This window comes from Bos indicus, chromosome 9, assembly GCF_029378745.1.
Source record: "Bos indicus isolate NIAB-ARS_2022 breed Sahiwal x Tharparkar chromosome 9, NIAB-ARS_B.indTharparkar_mat_pri_1.0, whole genome shotgun sequence".
NCBI classification, from domain to species: Eukaryota; Metazoa; Chordata; class Mammalia; order Artiodactyla; family Bovidae; genus Bos; species Bos indicus.
The window spans coordinates 81,216,959-81,237,000 of NC_091768.1; the positions used below are offsets into that span (position 1 = coordinate 81,216,959).

General features: G+C 40.5%; 1 protein-coding gene across 5 annotated transcripts in view; it reads left to right on the forward strand.

Moving 5' to 3' along the window:
• The window catches only part of PHACTR2 (phosphatase and actin regulator 2), a 297,859-nt gene that overhangs the window by 69,351 nt on the left and 208,466 nt on the right, over positions 1-20,042 (forward strand). The window contains exon 1 of one of the 5 annotated variants that reach the window (XM_070796296.1): positions 638-7,604. The exons of the other annotated variants lie outside the window; for them this stretch is intronic. Coding sequence (XP_070652397.1) covers positions 7,592-7,604 — 13 coding nt within the window. The 5' untranslated portion in view covers positions 638-7,591. Of the gene's footprint in view, positions 1-637; positions 7,605-20,042 lie in introns of those variants that run through there. 5 annotated transcript variants of the gene reach the window in all.

Sequence of the window (20,042 nt, forward strand, 5' to 3'; positions counted from 1 at the left end):
TTTAAAATTTAAATCTAAAGTTAGTCACTGTTCCTCTTTTCCTTTCACACTTTAAGGTCTCATGGAACATCTCCCCCTATTTTGTTATGTTTATCCTGTTTGGCTTCTTTTTTGCAGATGTTTTGTGAATTATAAAATTACTATTTCATAACCAATAGTTATTTAAATATCCAAATGCATCTTATCAGTTTCTTACTCATTATTATTTTTTTTCATTCTGTTCCTTCTCTCTGGGTTGACTTTTCATCTCACAAATTGTATCCTTTAGTAACTTTTAGTTTCTGTGTCTGTATCAGTGAATGTATCAATGTTTTAGTCATGAGCAGTAGTAAAGCTGGATATACAATTCAAGGTTGACATTTATTTTCTTTCAGCCTCTTGTCTTCTGGCATCTGTCATTGATGATAAGAAGTCTCTGTTGGTCTGAGGGTCATGACTCTCTTTCATTTCCAAGATTTCCTGTAAGTTATTTTCCATATCCATCTATTATTGTCCCATAGCCACCTGTTTTCTTTTCCTTTTTTTTTTTTTTTATAGAAGTCATCCCTTCACTGTCTCTTTGATAAACATAGTCATTAAAAAATCTTTATGAGACTTCCATGGCATTGATATTATTAATATTCATGTTTTATTGGTTATTTTATTTACTTGCTTTGTCAAATTTTGGATTTTTGGAATTCCAAATATTTGGAATTCAGCTTATGAATTCGAGTGGAAGGTCTTTTTAAAAAATCATTTGCCTCTTTGGTTTTGATTTCAACTCTTTTCCTCTCTAATAGTGTTATGATGTGAAGTTGCCTCCACCTTGTTCCTCTGGTCCTCTAGTCTAGAGTCAAGTCTTCCCAATGACTTTGGGGGCACCTGCTCTATTTTGAGGGGATATTGCAGATCTCATATTGTGGGAGACAGCATGAAGCTTATTTTGTTCTTTCTTGTGAGGTTTATCCTCCCTCCACCCACCGAGGCTTTATAAAGTCTTGGCTTCTGGAAATAAGTCAACAGCCATTTTTAAACTTCCTTTCTTGAGTCAAGGAGCCCTTTTCAAGCAGAGCCTGACTCTGACGCCTCCTTTCTGAAGTGGAGCTCTTTTTAATCCATCACCACACAGGAGCCAAGTGCCTGGGCTGGAGCCCCTGCTTTTGCCCCTTGAGCACAGCACGGCTCAGTGGAAGCTGAGTCAGTGCTTTGAACTTTCCACTCCTTTCTAATTCATGGAAATGGTTATATAGGTTCTCCAGCCCAGCTGTGACTTACCTATTTAACATTTTGTCACATTACTATGTCTTTGGTGTTCTGAACCAAAAGTCCAAACCTGTCAGAAGACTATCTGGTGGTTATAGCTCATCAACCCTGAATATTCATTGGATAGACTAATGCTGAAGCTGAAGCGCCAATACTTAGGCCATCTGATGTGAAGAGCCGACTCATTGGAGAAGACCAGATGCTGGGAAAGATTGATGGCAGCAGGAGAAGGGAGCAACAGAGAATGAGATGATTGGATGGCATCACCAACTCAACAGATATGAGTTTGAGCAAACTCCAGGGGACAGTGAAGGACAGGAAGCCTGGTGTGCTGCAGTCCATGGGGTTGCAAAGAGTTGGACATGACTTAGCAACTGAACAACAACAGCAATAGCTCATCAAGGTCTAGATGCCAGCTGAGTTCTAAGTTTGTTGAAAAGTTCCCTGTCCTCTGCATTAAGATGTTCTTAAAGTCTGTGTGAATGGAAGTCATAATCTAAGGGTCACGTATAAGGAAAGAGAAGCAAAAGTTAACAGTAATTCAGAAGACCCCTCCCCATACTCTCACCTTACAGTAGAAGAGAAATCTCTAAATGAGAATGGTTAGGAATAATAAAAAACATAGGTGTGTCAAGTAAATATTGTCCTAAAATCCAGATAATGTAACATTTGATAAATGTCTAATGTTTTTCTGCCCAAATCTTCCTGGAAATAATATCTGTTGCAGAACTTCATCCTATGAACTTTTTTTTTTAATAGTTCAGGGATTGGGTTTAGTACTTAGGAGAGTTATAAATCCAAGCAATGTATTCATCAAAACTATCTGTGTCCCACAGCTGTTCTTGTCAGAGCAGTGGCAAGAATCTTTTCAGAACAGATTTCCAGTAGGGACTGGAAGCAAGCTTGACTATTTCCTAATTGGTAGTTATATTTCAATACTTCTTTCTTTGGATGAATCAAGAGATGACAGGCTGACCAGGGTCTCCCAGAGATCTGCTGAGCCAAGCAGCATTACGACCTGGGCAACTTATTCTCTAATTCTTCTGTTCTAAGGAAAAGAGTTTAACTTTTTAGAGAAGGAACCCAATTAGTCCTGAAAGCCAAGCCATATTTGTAGCCTACGGTTCTGGAGTTATTACACCTCCTGGAAAAGACTTCCTGCTTCTAGTTCTGCACAGTCTTCATTTGAACAGCTCTTGGTACACCTGGGCTCAGATTCCTGTCAGAAGAAGTAGAGTGCGGTTGCCACCATTTCTTCCCTATGTCCCCAAGCACATGAAAGCACCTGCTAGGAAAGTTGAGAAATAATATGAAACAATATGAAAGGTACAAACTTTCAGTTATAAGATAAATCCTGGGAGGTAAAGTACACTCTGGTGACTATAAATTAACCTGGCTGTGTGGTGTATTTGAAAGTTGTAAGAGAGTGGATCACAAGTTCTTATCACAGGGGAAAAAAAAACAAAAACATTTTTTTCTTTTGTATCTATATGAGATTATGGGTGTTAAACTTATTGTGAAAATCCTTTTGCAATATGTGTAGGTCATTATGCTGTGGGTTTCCCTGGTGGCTCAGATGGTAAAGAACTTGCCTGTAATGCGGGAGACCTGGGTCTGATCTCTGAGTTAGGAAGATCCCCTGGAGGAGGGCAAGGCAACCCACTCCAGTATTCTTGCCTGGAGAATCCCCATGGACAGAGGAGCCTCGTGGGCTACAGTCCATGGGGTTGCAAAGAGTTGGACACGACTGAGTGACTAAGCACAGCACAGCATTATGCTGTACATCTTAAACCAAGTGCTATATCAGTGATATCTCAATAAAACTGGGTGACAGGTGAAGAAATAATGTCAAATAAGGAGAACTTCTCTGGGAAGCCAAGACAGCTTTGAAATTGAAAGGGAGAGATGTTAATAGAGTTTTGTTTTAAAATAATTGTATTTATTTATTTTTGGCTGTGCTGGGTCTTCGTTGCTGCCAGGCTTTTCTCTAGCTGTGGTGCACAGCTTCTCTTTGCAGTGGCTTTCCTTGCTGTGGAGCTCTGACTCTAGAGCACCAGCTCAGGAGTTGTGCTGCATGAGCTCTAGAGTGTGGGCTCAATGGTTGTGGCTCACCGGCTTAGTTGTTCCACGGCATGTGGGATCTTCCCAGGTCAGGGATCGAACTCATGTCTCCAGCTTTGGCAGGTGGATTCTTTACCACTGAGCCACCAGGGAAGCTTGTTCTGTTTTTTTGACAAAGATGTGATACTAGCCAGGTGATCACCAGGTGCCTGACGATACATTTGAAGGTGCTGGACACCGCTGGTGGCCTTGCTCTTGTGACCTCGGCTGTACAGGCCTGGAGTCACAAACATCTCACAACCCACCTCAGGCAAACGGTTCTTAGAAAACCCTGCAGGTAGGCTGTAGCCTTCTTTCTGCAAGTGGGAGAGCAAGGAGGGTGGGTTTTTTTTTTTTCTTTTTTTTTTTTAGATGCAGATACTCCAAATTACCACTGGCCTCAAACAAATGAGTCTGATTCTAAGAAAGATGAGGAATAGAGATAATGGGACAGTTAATAAAAACAGGAACTAAATCTATTTTAAAACCTGATGTACAGCACTACTCTTTTTAATGCTGCTGCTATGCCGTACAGTATCTTCGGGACCATTAGAAAGGGCCTGCTTTGTATTCAGGCGTTTCCCAACTAGAGCATATTATTTGTGGGTCTGAATTAAGTCGGTGGAGTGACTGGGTTCTCTCTGGAGCTTGAGGGAAATGTTTCATTCACCGTGCTTTTCCATTGTTAGGTTGGCTTCTTCTGATTCTGGGTCAGGGCAGTTGTGGTACTGAGAGCAAGAGCAGGGGTAAAAGCTGATGAGTCCTTAGCAATCTGTGCAGTTTTTAAATGGCCTGTTTGGTGTTTTGTTTTGGTTTGGTTTCGGTTTTAAATTTTTATTTTATATTGGAGTATAGCTGATTAACAATGTTGTGATGGTTTCTGGTGGACAGCAAAGAGACTCAGCCATATGTACACGTGTATTCCCTCAGACTTCCCTACGGGCCTGATTCTTAACAGTCACCCAACATTAGTTTCATTATTTCTTGACATCTTTCTATGTTGCCTGTCCCTTTTTTATCTCTTACAACATCAGGAGTTAGAGAGGATCAAGCACTTAGCAGGTGAGGAAGGGAGATTGTGAGCTCTTAAATAAGGAAGATGATCCTGGAATAAAATAGTAGAAAAGGTTATTTTCTACTATTTTAAATTGCAGAAATGTAGTGAAGGACCATAATTCCTCATCTGAAACCCTTGGAATCAGGTGTGTTTCCAAATTAAAAATTTTTACATTTTAAAAAGGTAGGAGAATGCATATAATACATGTTATATGTTATATATCATCCCCAGCAGTGTCTGGACAGATTCCCATACTTGTAAAATTAAGTTTTCTGAAGCAAAATATGTTATTCACTCTAAGTGGGACTTGTAACGTTTTTAAATAGCCAAGTCAGTTGTGACCCCCCAATGCATTTTGGAGCCAAACTTTAAAAAAAGTTAAGATTTTCAGAACTTTCTGGACTTATCCTTGTGTATAAGAGATTGTGGGATCTTATGTAAACCACATCATGAGCTAAACAGAGTTTAATAGTCTGTTCTTAGAACCTAATCAGTGTTTACGAGAAAAAGTGTTTTTCAAATAACCAACATAACAAACTTTTAAAAAAAATTATTTTTCAATCAAGTGTAGTTGATGTATAGTGTTATGCTAGTGTCAGGTATATAGCAAAGTGTTTCAGTTACACATACATATATATTTGTACACTGTTGCGGTTTTGTTGCTGTCTCCCACTCTTTTGTGACCCCATGGACTGTGGCCCTCCAGGCTCCTCTGTCCAGGAGATTTCCCAGGCAAGAATACTGGAGTGGGGTGCCATTTTCTTCTGCAGGGCATCTTCCTGACCTAGAGTTAGAACCCTTGTCTCCTGCATTGACAGGCAGATTCTTTACCAGTGAGCCACCAGGGAAGTCCATATATGTATGTATGTATATGCATACATATATGTGTATATATATATCCTTTTTCAGATTCTTTTCTCATATAGATTATTATGAAATATTTGGCAGAGTTCCCTGTACTATGTAGTAGGTCCTTGTTGGTTATCTGTTTTATATAGGACTGTGTATCTGTTAATTCCAAACTCCTAATTAATCCCTCCTCCCACTTTCCCCTTTGGTAACCATAAGTTTGTTTCCTATGTGAGTCTGTTTTCTAAAACAAACTTCAAGGGCACAGTCTGTTTGTACTTTAGGGACTCATTGTATTAATAAAAATAATCGACTCACACATTGAACTCTGTGCAAAGATCATATGTTTGTTGTTTAGTTGCTAAGTTGTGTCTGACTTTTGCGACCCTATGTACTCTAGCCCACCAGGCTCCTCTGTTCATGGGATTCTCCAGGCAAGAATGCTGGAGTGGGTTGCCATTTCCTTCTCCAGAGGATATTCCTGACCAAGGAACTGAACCCACATCTTTTGCATTGCAGGTGGATTCTTTACCACTGGGCCACCAGGGAAGCCTGAAAGTTAATATGAATATATTCCTATCAGTCAGCATCCATGCCGAATAGAGCTATTCCTTACCAAAATCTCAAACTTCATAATATACCGTCTCTCTGATTTAGCTTTTGTATTTCCCTAACTCTTCTTTTTTTAAGGATTAGCTTGCCCTAGATTTCCTACAGACAACACTCATTCTGCGTAGTTGACAGTCTTAATCAGGGCAGGTAGATGAGTTATGGAAGCCACAGTGATTTGAGTCTCTTGGGATCAAAGCAATTTTCAAAAACATATGAAGAATGGTTTTCTGAAATTAATCTAGTGATATACCCTCCAATTACTGTGACAGAATTAAAATAATGGGGATAAAAATCTCAGGGCAAAATCACTGAGAAATGCAGCTTTTCTTTGAGGAAAATATATGTTCTATCACAAATGAAGTATATCACCTAAACAGTACAGAAACCTCAAATCTCTAAGTTTGGTGACATTAAAAACAAAAATACTTAGAAACTGTTGAAAGAGAAGCCCAGATTGCAAATAATTTGCAACTTGTTTGTTGCTTGGAATTCTAGTGGCATTAAATGAATTGCTTTTTAAAATTTAACAATGCAGGGGGTTTGCTAACACTCCAACTGCTTTTTTAAAACTTGTGAAAATAAAAAACCTGTAGAGCCTTACTATACATTGTTTCATAGGTTAAATGAGGCCATTCTATTTTTTTTTCCTATAGCTGAGAAAATGCAGTAAACAGAATTGTGCTCTCCCCAGATTCTAGTATAACAGCCTCAGGGCATGGCCCATGATTGCTTCAACACTCTGCTCATCTTTATGCCCTGACCCGGGTGGAAGCAGTACAGTGTCTGGTGGCTTTGAGGGTCATCTTTATATAGCCAAATTAAAGAAAAGGAGTGCAGTGGACTTTCTTGTGTTAGTAAATGCATTTTTCTTGATCCTCAAATTTCTGTTACTTTGATGGCTACAGATTGTAACAGACTATAGGATTCCCCTGGCATCTTTTGACAATTATTTTTTGTGTTATTAGTGACATTTAGGGAGATCCCTTTGAATTTCTGTGTTAACACAGGTGGGCAGAAATTCTGACCAGAAATAGGAACACGAGTCATGATGAAAACATAACCAAAATGAAATGAAAATACTTACCTTATTAGTATGTATGTAGAGCAGAAATATTACAGATGGCCTTTATTTTAGAATGCTGGATCTGCTGTTCCTTGCCCACCCCCAACAGCAACAACAATAACTGAAAATAAACTTTAAGATTCTAAATGGAAAAGTTGCCCAGTCATCCCGTGATGTCAGTTATAAAGGCTGGACCATGTTTAGATTAGTCCCCAACGAAGGATAATTTATTGCATTTTTTAAAAAAGATTTCTTTCTACCTTTTAGTTATCTGTGCCTCTTTCTGTTCGTGTTTGCTCTGGCATCTTTTGGAAAAGCACTGTGCTCTGCGCAGCATGTGCGCTGCTTTTCGGAAATGTGCAATACACTCCACATTGCAGTGTTTTTTTTTTCCCTCCCTTGCTTGGAACAGAGGTGAAAACCCCAGTGGATTCAAGTACCCACTTGATAGGCTCAGTCTCTCTTAATCAGCCCGTAATGGAGCTAATGGCTGTTTGTCATCCTTGGAGATATAAATTTCCTGGCGGTGTCTCCTGCAGACAGTGCATGAAGTATGCTCTGTGTGCCAGCAAGGACTGATAATCAGCAGAAGGGCAGGGTGCTTCGTTAGCCAGGAGAGGAGCCGGGCTTCCTAGCTGCCAGGCTCCAGAACTCGTCACTCCTGAGACATGGACAATGCCGGTAGGTAAAGCAAGCATGTCCTTCTTCACAGCCTCTGGGGCTCGTTTGCCGTCTCCATCCCTTGCGGCGGAAGGTTTGCCTGTTTCTTGGTCTTATTCTGCCCTGAAAGGTTCAGGACCGGGAGCTATACAATGGGTTAACCCTGCTGCATTGTCCACAAGGCAATTAGTGTTCGCTTGCAAGTTCAGGAATTGGGAACGCGGATTGTAATTCCACATTCACCTTTTAGAAGACTGCACTGTTATTTCGGCTGCAGGCTTGTGTGCTGTTTGATTCTTTTGTGCTCAGAACAGTGGGTGAAAAGGGCATGTAGTGAATGATAAAACTAGTACTAAGGGCAGGAGGTGGGGGCAAAAGGTAGATGGTATTAATGAGCTGAACAAAAACGTTTTTTCACCGTTACAAGATGTAGAGTGTCACAGCAGACGAATTCTTGTGTCCGATGCTTAGTCTTCATGTTAGATGCAATGTAGGAAATGTCTCAGGATCGTCCGATGTTTTAATTTCAGTGTACAGACATTAGGGGCCAATCACGCACCTTTTAATAATGTGTTGGTTTTTAACATCTTTACTTGACAGCTAGACATGCGTGACTACAGAAGTATTCTAATGCCAGTCAAATGATTAGCATAAAACTGCTTCTCAGGCAGAACTTTTTCTCTTGCCTTGGCTATATTGAACTTTTAGATGATACACACTATGGGATTACTTCCTATTTCAGGGTTGCTGACACTTAAAGCAGAATTCTCCCAACTGTGTTATGGATCCTCTGCCTCCTGAAGGGTATTAGTTCAGTTCCTCTGCTGGTGTCTGTTTTACAGCAATGCCTATAGCTCCTGAGATGCAGTCAGCTCTGCTAAGAGAATAATACATCATGTAAAACACATTGTACACAGTAAGACCCCCCCCCATTTTTTGGAAAACATGTTTGTTTATGAAATGTAGCTGTTTCAGGGCTTGGCGCAGGTATTGCAGGCAAGCAAAAATTTTGAAGACAGAGTGTTTTGAGGTCTTTTGTGAAATCACTTACCAGGAGTCAAACTCTGTAACTAAAATAATTTTGTATTTGACATGGAAAGCATTGAAATAAATTGGGACACTACTTTGGGATGAACATTGAGGGTTGTGAAACACACACATATTAGGGTGTGTGTGTGTGTATGTGTGTGTGTGCATATGTGTGTGTGTGTGTGTGTGTGTGTGTGTGTGTGTGTGTGCCTGTGTGTATAGTAGTAGTAGTAATAGTAGTAGTAGTAGTAGGGAGGAAGAGCCTGGGTTGATGCATATGCATTCTTCCCCCATCTTGATCATGAAAAAAATTTGCCATAGTGCTTATCATAAAAGCATGTAGATATGATATTCCATGACAAGGCACAATTTCAAGATCAACCAAAAGCTTTTCTAGTTACAGCAGGAGAGTGAGTAAAAAATAAATAAACAAACCAAAATCCCTAATTTCACCTCATTTAAAACTCCTGCCACCCACAATTAATTATACTGATGTCCTGGCAGAATTATCACTTTAATTCAAGCAAATGCTTTTAACTGACTCATATATTTATTTAAAGGCCATTTAAGAAAAAGAAAGAAACTACTGTAGCAGACTTTTTGTAGGTTTAAAAAAATGCTAAAGGTTATGATTTACTTTTTGGCTAACCATAGCTTAGGGGGATAAGTGTTGTCACAATTTTATACTTGATTATGGTTTTAAATGCCATTCATAAAATACCTCTGCTCCTGACATGTTTAAGAATATTTAGGCACTGTGTCAAGTGGCTTTTAAAGCAGCAATCTCTATATCATTTCAAATTTTAGGTGGAATCTCAGATTTGGATATGTATACCTATAAGTGGAATAACAGGATTTTAAGTGACATTTTAAAAATATTTCAGAAATAACATCTTTCTTATAATGGTGAATTGGCTGCTACCGATCACTTTTCATGGTAATTTCATGATGATGTAAGCAGCCTGTCTTATAGGAGGGCAATGTAAACATTTATTTCTCTCTCTCTGTCTCTCTCTCTCACACACACACACACCCTTTCAATACATTGTATTGACTATAAGGAAGGCATTTGAGATGGTACTGGTAAGTGGCCAAAAAGGAAAAACCCTCAAAATATCTTTAACATCATACCAAAACACCCAATTAACTTGGAGTACTGCAATTTCTCCCATTTAATTTAAACAAAATAATGATGTTGTCTGCCTAAATTTTTCCCATCAGAGATGGGTTCAGGCCCTGATAACAGAGGCCAGCAGTTAAGAGCTGAGCACCAGTCCTGCCGATTGGACCATCAGCTCTAAGGAGTCAGGCTTTCTTCCAGAAAGGCTTTCTGTGTTGGGATTTGGATAATTGTTAGAAAAAAAAGCGCAACGATTACTACACATGAGCTGAGTGCCTCTTATTTATTCAGATCACACAGAGGCTGCATTAGAGCTATTTGTGTGTTTTTTCTATTATTAACAAATAAGAAAGGATGGCTGCCTGGGACTTCTGGCTCTTTCAATGAATATATGTTCATTTCAGCAAGTTTGCCAGGGGTGAGTGTGTTCACCCTCTCTTTAGAAGCAAGAACTGACATTCCTACTATCTCTGAGAAGGAGACATCCCTTCCCCATAATTGCTGGCTTATACATTCCTTTAAAAGCTTTTCCTGGAATAACAATAAAATATTTATCAAACAGTGTATGTGGAATATGTCAAGGCAGGCTTAACAATATGTAACCTTTTCTTCTTTTTTTCCTTTTCATATGACTATCTCTTCGTTTAAATTCTCTAATAACTCAGATGGATGGTCGTTTTTATAAAAACAAACCTATGATCACATCTTCAGTCCCCATTGCTCTGTCGCCGCACTTGTGTCCCTTGGCTTCCTCTCTGCCTGGCCTTCATCAAATGACTGTCATGAGTGAATTAGTTGTGGAGAGAGATGCTGAGGCAAAGTTGGTTAGTCGTGTGTGATTAACCTCTGAAAAGCAATGGCTTGAAATCTGATTCTTCATTCTACAGCAGCAGAGTGGTATAAGAAGTTCTGCAGCATGTGTGAACTAATTTTTTCTTGCTTGGAATCAAGATATTTCTGTAACCATGTGTATTGAAAGAGGCACACTCATTTGGAGGGCAGGTAGCAGTTCTGACAGCCCTAAGCCCTCTTACATCCTAGCCAGTGGCTGGAGGGCTTCTGATCCTTGATGTACAATCCCTGAATGTGAGAGGTTCATAGTCTATGATCTCCTTGCAAAAAAGACCGGAGAGTTGTTTGGGAACCAGACTGAAGGAAGGTTTATAATGGAGCCATCAAGAGCATCTGATAATCTGAGATGGACGTTGGTTCTGCCGTCTGCTCTCCCAGTGACCATGAACAAGCTATATAAATTCTGTATGCATTGATTTTCTCATCTGTAAGTGCCAGTGATAATTGTATCCATCTCATAGGATTGTCATGAAGAGAAATAAGATAATATGTGTAAAGCTTTTGTTACAATGGCTGAATTATGGCAATGTTGAATACATGTTGGCTGTTGAAAGAACCATCAGAGAAACTGAAGCAGGGCTGCTTGATGAACAAATATATGCTCTAGTAGAAGAAGGAAATGGCAACCCACTCCAGTGTTCTTGCCTGGAGAATCCCAGTGACGGGGGAGCCTGGTGGGCTGCCGTCTCTGGGGTTGCACAGAGTCAGACACGACTGAAGCGACTTAGCAGCAGCAGCAGCAGGATGGCTCTAGCAGTGCAGTGGTGGTGTGGAAAGGTGGCAGCTATAGCAGAGGCCAGTTGGGTGGCTGTCCCAAGAGTGTGATTGGAAATTGATGTGGGTGGTGCCATGGGGGTGGGATTGAGGGGTGGCCTGGGTACAGATCAGTAGAGCATGATAAGTGGATAGGGCAGGCAAATGAGAAAACTTCTGAGGATTCTAGTTTTGAGAACCTAAGCCATAGTCCTGTACTGTAGGAACACAAGAGGAATTTTAAGGGAAAAATAATGAGTTCCATCTTGAAACTGTTGGCTTTGAAACACCTCTGTGTGACCCACTAGTCTTAGTAACTATTTATGATGACTTTTTAATACAGTAAAAGGTATATACATACACATACACACATACATAATTCCTTACTAAGCATGGATTTGAGATATTGCAGGATTATTTGTTTGCTTGTTTTTTACTGCCAATTTAAAATCTTTTCTATTTTGCATATGCTTTGTTTAATTCAGCCCAATGAACCAGACAGCAACTAATGCTTTCCTGTTTTTTCTCCACCCACCCTGTGGTATAGTAGAGAAAAAGGAGATTTTCAAATGCTTCTTGAAAATCTTTTCAACACAGATGGAGATAAGACCAGGCCCAGAGAAACATGCCCCTAAGCGCTGAAATAATTTAGGTAAAGGCCAGGCTGTTATATAAGAAAATGTAGGCACAAAGACATTTCATTTCTAACTGGTTCAAAACTTTCGTAGGAGAATTTACCTTCACACTCAGCCTGTTATCACTAAGTTCCTGAAGAACTGAAGAAGGTAATACAGGAGAATGGTTACCTAATGGAGCAAATATTTGTGTGAATTAATTTGTTTTAAGATGAATGCTTTCTAGGACATTTGGCTGTTTGAAAACTATCAGGTGCAATTAAAAATTTCCCCTCTAATCCCCTGCTTTAATGATGTCTTGTCTTAGTATTTATAATTGTGTTAACCATGACACTTTTTAGAAATACAATGTTACATCATATATATAGCTGCATATTATATATGCATATATTTGCATATTTGGCCACCTCATGTGAAGAGTTGACTCATTGGAAAAGACTCTGATGCTGGGAGGGATTGGGTGCAGGAGGGGAAGGGGATGACAGAGGATGAGATGGCTGGATGGCATCACTGACTCAATGGACATGAGTTTGAGTGAATTCCGGGAGTTGGTGATGGACAGGGAGGCCTGGCGTGCTGCGATTCATGGGGTCACAAAGAGTCGGACACAACTGAGCGACTGAACTGAACTGAACTGAATGTAATATATGTGCTTCCCTGGTAGCTCTGCAGTGCAGGAGGCCCTGGTTCAATTCCTGGGTTGGGAAGATCCCCTGGAGAAGGGTGAGGCTTACCAACTCCAGTATTCTTGGGCTTTCCTAGTGGTTCAGATGGTAAAGAATCTGTCTGCAGTGTGGGAGACCTGAGTTTGATCGCTGAGTTGGGAACATCCTCTGAAGGAGGGCATGGCAACCCACTCCAGTATTCTTGCCTGGAAAATCCTCATGGACAGAGGAACTTGGCAAGCTACAGTCCATGGGGTCACAAAGAGTGAAACACAACTGAGTGACTAAGCACAGCACAGCACAATGTAATATATACTTTATATATGTACTTGTGAGTGGATTCTTTGATTATCAACCTTGATGTAGGGGGACAAACAATAAAAATTAGAACATATTTCTTTTTTAATTAAAAAAGAAATTCATTCTTATTCTCTGAAATCCTCCTTATATAAATGTTAGTTGCTTAGTCGTGTCCTATTCTTTGCTACCCCATGAACCATAGCCTTTCAGGCTCCCCGGTCCATGGAATTTTCCAGGCAAGAATACTGGAGTGAGTGGCCGTTCCCTTCTGCAGGGGATCTTCCCAACCCAAGGATTGAAGCTGGGTCTTCTGCATTGCAGGCAGATTCTTTACCATCTGACTAAACATTTTATTAGCTATAAAACTTATAGCATTTTCCTTTGAATTTATTGTGATTTATGGTGCTACTGTAGCATTTCATAGTTTATCAAATAAATATCTCTAAGAGCACCCAGGATTCATATAAAGACTTATTTCTAAGGGAGAGATTAAAATATAAGTGATCTGCTCTTTGGAACATCTGTTTGCAAAATGCCAATATTATTATAGAAATTCCTGTCCTTTAAAACAAAAATGCCAAATGGAAAAATAGATTTGTGTTAAAACATAAAAGTACCCTAAAAGAGTCATTTTAGTAGTTTTTAACTCTAATTGTACAATAACTTTGGCCTCTCGAGAATGAACTGGCAGACTTGGCTTAACAGTGTCTTGGCAGAAGCAGAAGAAAGTCTTTGTTTCTAAAACAAAGTTTTGGGTTTTGTTTTAGTTTTTTGTTTTTTTTTTTTTTTTGCTTTCAGATCACTGATATTAGTTCTGAGAGTTTGTTTCCTTTGCAACCACTCATCTTTCCAAAGGCAAAACAAATTCTAATATTTCTATATCCATAAGATAAAATAGGAATTCTCATCAAATGGTTTTCTTGGGTGAAGAAAAGACATAAAGAACCAGCAAGGATGCATTTTTGTGGCAGACAGAAGAAATCAATAATCTAACATTTTCTGAATTATATGCCATTGCATATTAATTCCACAGAATATTAATCAAGTCTCACCCCTTCCCCTTCCTGTGCTCACAACCACGTGCAGAAACAGAATTTAGTATTTGGACAGTTTGGGGAATTTCTGAGTTTAACAGTGTTAAACAGATTTTTAAACATGCTAATAGAATGGACATGTAAATTCTAGCCTGTGCGAATATACATTGTGAATTCCCAAGATGGATACCAATGGCAGCATGTCTCAGTTGTATTAACTATAGGTTTTCCTGGGGATGCCTAGTTACAAAGTGTATAACCCAGATTTGAGGATCACTGTTAAAGTTCCTTCATTCTCATTTTTGCTGTCCTTTATCATCTTATTCTTAACTGAATTCTTCTCAACTTCCTGTTTCCCAATATAGAAGTCATTTGAAGGAACTAGCAAACTATTCACTTGTATAAATATTGGTGCTTGATTCTTTAGAAATTAAATATTTGTGTCAGCTCTGTCCAGGATTTCTCTTCTTGTTCCTTGTTTCTAGGCTTTGGGGCACTTCTCTGCTTGTTAACATCACCATCAGATGAAATAGGGAAGGGAAGGGAGCTGGGACTCAAACCTGCTTTGGAAATGAGTGGGATTCAATTACATCTATGAGATTAGAAGCAATGTGCAGATTTTATTTATCCAAACTAACATTTCACATGAATTATTGAAGATTGATGACAGATTTTATATGTAAAAAGTTAATTTCAGAGGTCTGCTTTGTAAGTCAGGTATCAAGAACATATATAACAAAGGCAAATCCTATTTAACTCAATGTCAAATGTCCTCAAAGGAAGAGAACTTACTTTTTTAAAATGCCTATTATGTTGTAGGCACCAATTTACTTATTTTTTATAGATTGTATCATTAATTTGAACTGTGGTGTTAGAGAAGATGCTTGAGAGTCCCTTGGACTTCAAGGAGATCAAACCAGTCCATCCTAAAGGAAATCAGTCCTGAATATTCATTGGAAGGACTGATGCTGAAGCTGAAACTCCAATACTTTGGGCACTTGATGCGAAGAACTGATTCTTTGGAAAAGACCCTGATGCTGGAAAAGATTGAAGGCAGGAGGAAAAGGGGATGACAGAGGGTGGGATGGTTGGATGGCATCACCGACTTGATGGACATGAGTTTGAGCAAGCTCCGGGAGTTGGCGATGGACAGGGAAGCCTGGCGTGCTGCAGTCCATGGGGTCGCAAAGAGTCAGACACGGCTGAGTGACTGAACTGAACTGGTATCATTAATTCTTGCAATCCAGTTGTAAGTTAATGTTATTTTCCCCAAGTTATATGTGAGGAAACAGACTAAGTAAGAGCTCACTCAATAAATAGGTGATTTATAAACTCAAGTCCAACCCTTTTTTACATTAGCAAAATTCAACCCAGCAGTATTCATGCTGTTACTTTGTTTTGAGAGTGAGAATTCTTCATTTTGTATCTTCCATAGCATCAAGGACAATATCTGGGATGCAGTATGCACATGATAAATATTTTAAAAATAAGTCAAATGTCATTTAATTGTGTGTGCTTAGAGTCCAGCTCTTTGTGACCCCATGGCCTGTAGCCTGCCAAGCTCCTCTGTCTATGGAATTCTCCAGGCAAGAATACTGGATTGAGTTGCCATTTCCTGATCCAGGGAATCTTCCCGACTCAGGGATTGAACCTGAATCTTCTGCATCTCCTGGATTGGCAGGTGGATTCTTTACCACTGCACCGCCTGAGAAGGCCCATCATTTAATAAGTCCAGAGCAATTTTTCCAAAAGGAAATTCTTCTTTAAATACCAAGGTCAGAGATGATCTTCTATCTATGCACTTTATTTGGTAGAAGTCAGTGTGTGTGTGTGTGTGTGTGTGTGTTAATCACTCAGTCATGTCCAACTCTTGCAACCCCATGGACTGTAGTCTGCCAGGCTCCTCTGTCCGTGGAATTCTCCAGACAAGAATATTGGAATGGGTTGCCATTCCCTCCTCTAAAAGTCAGTACATGGGTAAGAAAAAGATAATTGAAGTGTTTTTTTTTTCATAAACATTCATACAGTTATGACAATTTGTAAAATAGAATGCTTTTTGATAGAGTCCACCTGTGAAATTTGTTACCACTATGAAAAAGGTATTCAAAAATTTCGCTTGAAGAATGTGATAATCTTAGGATCATTAACAGAAATTATGAAAAGAAACATGAAAGAATTTTTAAGTGGTATTTAAATTAAGTGCAGAGACATTATTCTGGACAACTGGAGAATTCGACCCTTTCATTTTCTTTCCGTGAAATAGTGGTTAGAGAGAAGGTCACAGAATAGTCGTGGTTACATCTCTTTTTACACCTGTGAACAACGAGATCTTACATCACATTAATTCTTTTCAAATTCTGTACTTCCCTGTGAGCCACTCTAAGATTTGAAAAAACGTGCTGAGAAATAATACTCTCCTTTATTTAAATTTTAACATATATGTCAAGAGAAGCCATAGTTTCAAAGAGATTAGTATACTGTTTGATATACTGTTTGATTAAAGTATTTGCAATGTTTTGATAAGTAGCTCTGAACAATAGCTTAATTGAAGATAATTCTCTAACATCCAGTTATCTATCTCCCCAAAATTAGTTTGAATTTCCTCACATAAGCCAATTTTTTTCCAAATACTTAATCTTCTGATTATATACAGTAACTAAAATTATGCCTCATTACTTTTTGTGCTTTAGAAACATTTTCTTTTTTAGCCCTGGATCATTCAGTCCTCGGGCAATTTTTACACCTTAACAGGTATGAAGTTCAAGCCTTGACATCTGTCGCTATGGGGACCTGACTATACGTGATTTGCTTATTTCCAGAGTACGCTCTGCTCCCCTTGGGCTGTCCTACTCTCTTCTGCAGACACAAACACGCGTGCGTGTTCCCTTTTCTTACCCTTGTTCTCCCCACCTTGACTAGCCTTTCCTCCTCATATTCAGTCACTTTTTGTTTTTGTTTTGCTTTCTAATTATGGCCCATGCCCCTGTGGCATGTGGGACCTTAGTTGCCCGACCAGGGATTGAACCCACACCCCACGCATTGGACGGTGGAGTCTTGGCCACTAGACTGCCAGGGAAGTTCCTCAGTCACTCTTATTTCCTTACATCCAGGAAATATTTCCTGGTCACTCACTCTATGCCAGGCCCTGTGCCAGTCGGTGTGGGTACGAACGAATGAAACAGAGCTTGTCGTCATGGAAATTCATTCTAGCAGAGAAAGCAGAATTTAAGAAGGAATAGATAAAATGCTTGGGTTGGAACGAGTGCTGTGAAGTTCATAAGGGGGCCTCAGGCCTAGCAGGAAAAACCTGTGGCTTGGCTTTTATTCTACCAGTAAGTTTTGGGCAGAGTCATGGTGAAACAGCGGGAGATGGCGAAGGACAGGGAAGCCTGGCGTGCTGCAGTCAAAGGGGCTGCAAAGAGCCGGACACGACTGAGAGACTGACAACAACAGTGGTGAGACAGGACTGATGATTTCAAGGCATAACCCTGGGAAGGACAGACGGGGGACAAGCAGGAAAGGAAACCCCCTGGAAATGAAATCCGTTGAGAAGGGTCTAGACTGTGGTGTGGCTGTGGGGATGAGGAGAGAGAACCTGACGAAAACCCAGCTCTTGTTTCAAGGCCCAGCACACATCCCACCTTCAGTGTGTCTTCCTGTAGGTCTCGAGGCCCTGCCTTTCCTTGCAGCACAGAAGAACTCCCCGCACAGTTTTGTACCTCTTGGCGGCCTCTCTGAGAGGAGCCCCCCTCCCATTTCAGGCTTTTCTTCCCAGTCTTTAAGCATCTTGACGGTAGTTAACACACCATGGACATTTGTTGTGTCCTCCAACGAGTTAAAGAATTAGAGTTCTCAACTGCGGCCATCCAGTAGATGCACCTGGAGAGCTTATACAGTGTATCCATCGCTGGGCCCCACCCTGGGCAAATTCGATCACATCCCTGGAGTGGAGTCAGGATACTGGGCTTTGTTTAAAAGCTCCTCAGGCTATTCTAATGGGCAACCAGATGAGAATGACTGTTTCAGACATCTATTCATAGAAATCGCTACCTTGCAGAAGTCAGCAACCAGCTCTTCACCCCCTTCCTCTCTCTTCTCCTCTTCTTCTTTCTCACCTCCCTCTTTCTTCCCACAAAGAGTAGGCCAGTCTAGCTGAGGATTTGTGCTTGCGAATTATCTGTTTCCGGGTGGACTGTGAGGCTGGCCAGGTGAAGAGACCTCTGAGGAAACAGCTGAAAGAGAAGGGCGGAAGAGGCAAAGGACTGCTTCGGGAAGACAACAGCAGGAGAGGAGCTCAGCAAGCTGAGTCCTGGCTTTCTGTAATCCGTCCTTTGGGAGTATGCGGACCTGATAGAAGAAGGCGGTGTGGAGAGACGTCCTAATTGGGAAGCTTCTTTCCTTCTCCAGTGTCTCCCTAGCAAATTAAATATTGAGTAACAATTCACCATAGCAGCAGAAACGTTCTCTGGTGAGACTTTACATGTGGGTTTTAACTAATAAGAGATGTTAAACATCCCTTGTCTAGCTTTATCTAATAGAAAAGGTACATTATTAGACCCCAAAGAGCACGGCTACGATTTAACCATCCTTAGCTGTGTATCTGTGCCAAGTGGCTGGGTCAGAGCCACTATTAAACACTGATGCCCTGATTGCTGTATCATGTGACTCATCAGTCACCACAGGCATCCTGCTTTTTAGTGATAGAGAAATAGGTCCTGGACACCTTAGAGTCCCCTCTCCAAACATGCACACACCAAAATGAGTTTCAGATCATTTTGAACTGACCGTGACCTTAAATATTAAAGCATGGAGCTGATTCAACAGTTTGCTTTTCTGAGTATTTTGGTTAATAAGTGGTGCTTTTTACACAAAGCTTAATATAGAACGCTTAGTGGAAACAACAAAATTCATTAAAATCGTCTTTTATAATGTTAAATGTAATTATCTCACATGGTCATGAGCATCACTTGAAAAAGTATGGCAGAGGGTGTTAAGCTCTGAGTGTTTTTTTTGCAAATGAAGCATCTAGTATTGGAGGCTCTGAGGGATCCCCATCCCGGTTTTGCCAGTGATGTCACCCCTGCACCACATTCCTGATATCCCCCCAACTCATGGCCCCCCCTGCTCCGCCTTCTGCCTCTTCTCCCCACCCCCCTCACTCTCACAGAGTGTAGTCTGGCCACCCTGTACTTCTCAGTACACCCCCAAAACACACATCATTAAACATGTTGATCCTTCTGTGTGGACCCCCCATTGTGGCCATCCCTCACCAGTTTGAAACACCTCCTCATTGAATAAGTCCCAACTCCACTGTCCCCTCCTCTGTGGATCCTTCTGCAATTTCTCGGGATAGAATCAGTCTTCTCTTTTCTCTACTGCCACGAACACTCTTCCCCGCCTTCGCACACTTGCCGGGTGTGCTACGATGCTCTTCTGTGTGTCTACCCTTTGCACTAGGCCACATACACCAAAGGACAGGGCTGTCTTCTTCATAAGTTCATCTCCCAGTGGAGCATCTAAAGGAAGATACATGTTCAATAAGAGGGCAAAGGAATAACCTGGCTGAAATAAAGTCTGAGGTGTATCTTGTATTTTGTGCTCCTACTTACATAGAAACCATGAATTAATTTATACTGGCAGTTGAGTGATATAGCCACTTACCATTTAAGACAAGCAGTGGGGAGCTCATCAGAATCACTTATGGAATTAAAATCTGTCTATCTACCTGTTGTATCATTTCCCTGTTTGTCTACCTATCTTCCTGTTTATCTATCTATCTATCTGGGCTTCCCTGGTGGCTTAGCACTAAAGAATCTACCTGCAATGCAGGAATCGCAGGAAACACAGGTTCGATCCCTGGATTGGGAAGATCCCCTGAAGGAGGGCGTGGTAACTCATTCCAATATTCTTGCCTACAGAATCCCCATGGACAAAGGAGCCTGGCCAGCTACAGTCCATAGGGTTGCAAAGGGTTGGACATGACTGAGTGACTAAGCACACACACACAATATAAGAGGAAGAAATCTATCTATTGCCAACCCAGTCCCAATCTAGAATCTCCCATGGGGAGA